Here is a 4,826-nt window from a genome sequence, read left to right as displayed (position 1 = left end):
GCTTAACGATCTTTATTAGCAGGTAAATGAAATTCATGTACTTACCATTCAGAAGCATGTTTCTTTGTTATCTAGGACTCCAACTGATTGACGTTCTTGCAGTGTTGGTTTCTGGGGTCGTATTTTCTTGGTCATGGCTACTTCTGGTATGTAGTATCATGCACTAAATGCTCTTACGTCGTTTTTTTCCTCTCAATTTCCCCAGGAATAATTAAAAAATCTAATCTAGTAAAATAAAGTGTTGTCACTGTGGCTTTCGCCCATCTTGAGGCTGCTTTGGAGAAGCTGTTAAAACCTGGTGCTTGTGAAAACATAACGAAAGCCCTCTTGGAGTAGGCTGTTAGCAGATGGGCTTCAGCTCAGCTGCATGCCATCTGCTCTGTGAAGAGAACTGACGATCATCTTGGTGATCAAAGCTGGTGTGCTGGCACAGCTGACACCGTGCCCAGGGGCTGATGTGCTTCTTCATAGGTGTTTGAAGAGAGAAGGCTGGATTGCATGTTTCTTTGAAACCTGGTGTCAGTTCTTGGCTGTGTCAGGTCTATAGGTAAACACCTTGAAACTTCCTTAAATTTGTCATTGGAGAATGGGTGAATTTTCATTGGAAATGGGGATAATTTTGTTTTCATGGCCCTGGATATTAAAGGCTAAAATCAAATGTCAGGTGCTTGGGCAACGTAGTATTGATGAAGAACTGCAAACAAAATTGCCTGCCATGTTTTTGAATGGTGGTGCTGCTTAAAACAGGAGTATTGGCTCAAATACTAACTGCTTCCTTAAGTGGGCTTTGTGATACTGAGCTTTTGAAGGCTGTTGCTCAAGTTACTTCAATCCCTGGCTTAAAATACTGTTTTGTTTCCTTGTCGTCGTGTCGTCCCCCCATCATGTTCCTAGATATTCAAGTGAAGGAACTGGAGAAGCGTGCCTCTGGGCAGGCATTTGAGCTGATACTCAGTCCCCGCTCAAAAGAAGCAGTCCCAGAATTCCCTCTTTCTCCCCCAAAGAAGAAGGATGTGTCATTGGAGGAGATCCAGAAGAAATTGGAAGCAGCAGAAGAGAGGCGTAAGGTAAATTTGAATCGGCGTAAGTGAGCTCTGCTCAACTAGTCTGGGCGAGTTGTTTTGCTTTTTGTTTGGCTTTTCATATTCTTATTAATTTGATGCTTGGGATAAGTGATTCTCAATTTGTATTATGGTAAATGCAGTATTAATTGAACTACTTTGAAGTCTCTGGGGCTTTAGGGAACCCTTGTTATGGTCTGCAAAGCTCCAGCTTTGTTCCCAAAGCGATCTTGAATGGTCACTGGAAGAACTCGACTCTCTTTAGCTGAGAGGGGATGCACTTTCAGGATGAAGTGTGTTTTCTGGTCTTTAACATCATAAGATCCATTTTCTCCTAGAAAATGTAGTGGTGAATGTGTAATGAGAAGGTGTGTGAATGCAGTGTCTAACGTGGTGCAGGATCTTGCTGTTGACATGTAGCTTGGAGCCCTTGCATATGCAGAGGCTTACTAATAGAAGTGCAGCCTCCTGTATGACCTGCATCAAATAGATTCCCCATTCTGAGAAGTCAGAATTTTCTAGGAAAGATCCATCAGTGTTAATACTTTAAAAGTGGGGGGGGGTTCCCCCCCAAAACCCCCTCCATTTAACAAAACTTGTGTGTACAACAGAAACATCACTCTTGTCCTAGGTTGTAATGGTGAAATACAGGTTCTGTGGGTAGGGGGAGCACCAGAGAGCTTGGTCCTGTATCACAGTTATGCTGTTCTCCAGTAAACCAGCAGCAAATCTTTTCCCCTGGGAGCTGTGAGCAGCTCAGCTGTAGCTGTCTGTGTAGTTCATCTCTCGTGGTCAAAGCACCCACCCTCTGTTTTGTCAGTCTCATGAAGCAGAAGTCCTGAAGCAGCTGGCTGAGAAGCGGGAGCATGAGAAAGAGGTGCTTCAGAAAGCCATTGAGGAGAACAACAACTTCAGCAAAATGGCAGAGGAGAAGCTGACCCACAAAATGGAAGCTAACAAAGAAAACCGTGAGGCACAAATGGCTGCTAAACTGGAACGCTTGAGGGAGAAGGTGGGTGTGGGCTCCCAGGTCCCCTTTGGGAGCGAGTTATCCGTGCTCCTTACTTTAAATACTGGTTGAATAAAGCCAAGTAAGTGGGGGTGCTGTGAATCTATAGACATCCCTGGTGGTTCTGTGCTGGTCTCCTCTTGAAAGATGATTAAATCTGCAGAAATCCTCCTCTTGGGGGAGAGGGAATGGATGGAGCTGGAGCAACATCTCGCTGCTTTCTTACAAAGCTTCATCCTGGAGCTGCTGCCAGTATCCCATGCTCACAGGTTGCTGTGGGAAGCAAGCTGGAGCTTGCTTGTGCCAGCCTGGAGCCTGCCTGTCCAGGCCTGGGCAGCTAACTGCTTCCTTGCTGTTGTCTTTCAGGACAAGCATATTGAAGAGGTTAGAAAGAACAAAGAAGGCAAAGACCCTGGTGAGGCTGAAACCGACTGACTTCATTCTGGAAACTGATTCTCTCCCCCTCCTCTAAATATCCAAAGACTGTACTGGCCAGTGGTTTTATCTTTGGTTTTGTTTTGGTTCTGGGTTTTTTTTGTTTAAGTTTCTAGAATCTGATGTAGAACTGTAAAATTAGATCCAAACTGTACACTTTGCTTGGGGGCTAGAGGAGAGACTTTCCATGTTTCACTTTTTCTAAAGTGTTGTCTTTCCAGTGTAGCTATCTTCTTGTTGCATCCTTTTCTACTCCAGCACGCTCGCTGCTGGGTTGATGGCTAGTACTGTATCAGCTCTGTAAGACGTTTGTGAAAGGAATAAGTAGAATATACTGTTCCATGCTAAATATGTTACACTTCAAAAATCTGACTCTGTCCCAGTCTGCTAAAATACTGCTGTAACTGAGTGACTAAATAAAGCTGCACAGTGCTGTTATGAGAATGACTTCTGAAAATGACATGAGAAACCAAGCGGGTTTGTCTGAGGTCGGCAGCAGGCTCCCCGTGCTGGGTGGAAGGGTCCTTGCATCCATGGGCATGCTCCTGCCTTTCCTAGAGCGCTCCCATTGTCTTCACTCTACAATCAGAGCTTTGTTTGGACACCTCAGCAGTCGTCAGCTGTTGTGTGTTTTTGTTCAAAAGAGTTCAGAACCACCTCCCTTTGGGTGCTGATGCTTCAACAAAGGAGCCCTTGTTGCCACATGACTGATCCGAGCCAGTTTTTGATGAGGGTTTCTGGAAGATGACTTGTTCTGTTGAATAGTGACTTGTGTCCTGTGGTGTCAGAGCAGAGAAGGCAGAAACCTGCTCTGTGCTGGGATCCTCAGCCTGCCCCGAGGACAACGCTGGTGTGGCCAAGAGTTACTCTTGTTTTGGTGGGTGCCGGGTGCCTGGGGACAGCGCACGTGCCCCAGGGCCAGGCTGGAGATTAACTCCTGTGCATAAGGATGAGCGTGTCTGCGCTCTGGTGCGTGAGGAATGGTACTTGTGCTCTGCATGAAGATGCTTTTTGGGTGGGTTGGGTACAAAGTTGCTGTATTGTACCAGCTGCCTTAAAAACACCCCAAACCCTTCCTCTAAGACACCTGTAGGGGCTCATGCTCCTCTGGGAGGACAAGGTTGCAGCTGGTGTATGAACAGCCACTGAACTTCAGTACAAAGCCCATGTCCTGAAGTGCTCTGCTTCAGTGTGTTCCCTTGGAGCAGGGAAGCCTTGGGCCTCACAGCTTCTGTCTGTGTCAAGCACTGGTGGCACCGCTCTTGGTGAGGTCCTGTCCTGCTCCATTTGTGTTCTCGATCTGGAGGCCTGGCTGCCAGGTTTGGTTGCAGGTTGACTCCACGCATGGAGCATCTTGCACTACCCAAGTGACAGATTCTTACTGTTTTCTTTAAGGGGCTAATGAACCCTGGACCACTTGACCTGTCTTCTGGGGCTTGCTAAAGAAGGAACCTCAGTTTAGAAAGCTTTCTAATGTATCACACTTGCTATCCTTGATTGTATCAGAGTTATAATTAACCAAAAGCTAATATTACTCTGTTTGAATGAAAGAAGATTTGAGATAAGCCAGGCACGGGGAGATGTGATTGGATCCCTTCCCTGGAGGAGTTTCAGAGTGTTTTGATCCTAAGGTAAGAGCCTGTACTTTCACCCCCTGGGAAGCAGCCACCCATCTACAGCAGAGGCATAGGGCAGGTTCAGGGTTTTTAATGGCACATGTCAACCTTGTGTAAGCTGAGAGCGTGGGGCTGGGGGCCAGGCTCCATGTGGGGAGGTGAGGACCACAGAATACAGAGCTGAGCTTTGAGACAAAGGCTTGAACCTGCTCTGTAGCGTGCTTACCAACGAGGCTGAATATGTACTGCTGCATAATGGAGGTGTGATGCTGGATCAGATGCCAGGTACAAGATCAGGCAATATCAGCAATCAGACCCCCTCAGTTCTTCATTATTAATCTATTTCTTCACTTGCTGAGAGAAGAGGGAGAACTCCAAATACTGCCTGTGTTTGTGGGGGTCCCTCCTGTCTTTTCAAGGGGTGCGAGAGGAGGATGATGGCGCTGCCAAACCCCAAATGGTTGTTAAGCACAAAGAGACAGTGAGAGTGAGTTTCTGACTTGCCAAAGCTGTCAGCTCTCAGCTCAGGGCCTTCTGTTCCCCTGTCCTAGTCCTGCTGTGTGTGGCTGCCTGCGTTAAGCTTAACTGGAGCTTTGTGTCGGGGCTCTGAGCTTGGTCTCGCAGGTCCTCAGAGCTGTGGGAAAATGGAAGTTTTGGGGGAGCAAACAGTGAGAGGACGTAGTGATCTGAGCACGGGCAGAGGGG

At 47.0% G+C, this 4,826-nt stretch overlaps 1 protein-coding gene across 1 annotated transcript; it reads left to right on the top strand.

Moving 5' to 3' along the window:
• Positions 1 to 65: 65 nt before the first annotated feature.
• STMN1 (stathmin 1) lies at positions 66 to 2,943 on the top strand. Its single transcript, XM_010009997.1, has 4 exons — positions 66 to 146; positions 895 to 1,067; positions 1,882 to 2,073; positions 2,437 to 2,943. Exons 1-4 carry the CDS (start codon positions 134 to 136, stop codon positions 2,503 to 2,505), a joined length of 447 nt encoding a protein of 148 aa, XP_010008299.1. The 5' UTR covers positions 66 to 133; the 3' UTR covers positions 2,506 to 2,943.
• The last annotated feature ends 1,883 nt before the right edge of the window (positions 2,944 to 4,826 follow it).

The sequence above is a fragment of the Nestor notabilis genome, unplaced genomic scaffold, assembly GCF_000696875.1.
Source record: "Nestor notabilis isolate BGI_N333 unplaced genomic scaffold, ASM69687v1 scaffold20392, whole genome shotgun sequence".
Classification (NCBI taxonomy): Eukaryota; Metazoa; Chordata; class Aves; order Psittaciformes; family Psittacidae; genus Nestor; species Nestor notabilis.
Note: the sequence above shows the minus strand (reverse complement) of the source record. Positions and strands in the feature narration are given on the sequence as shown.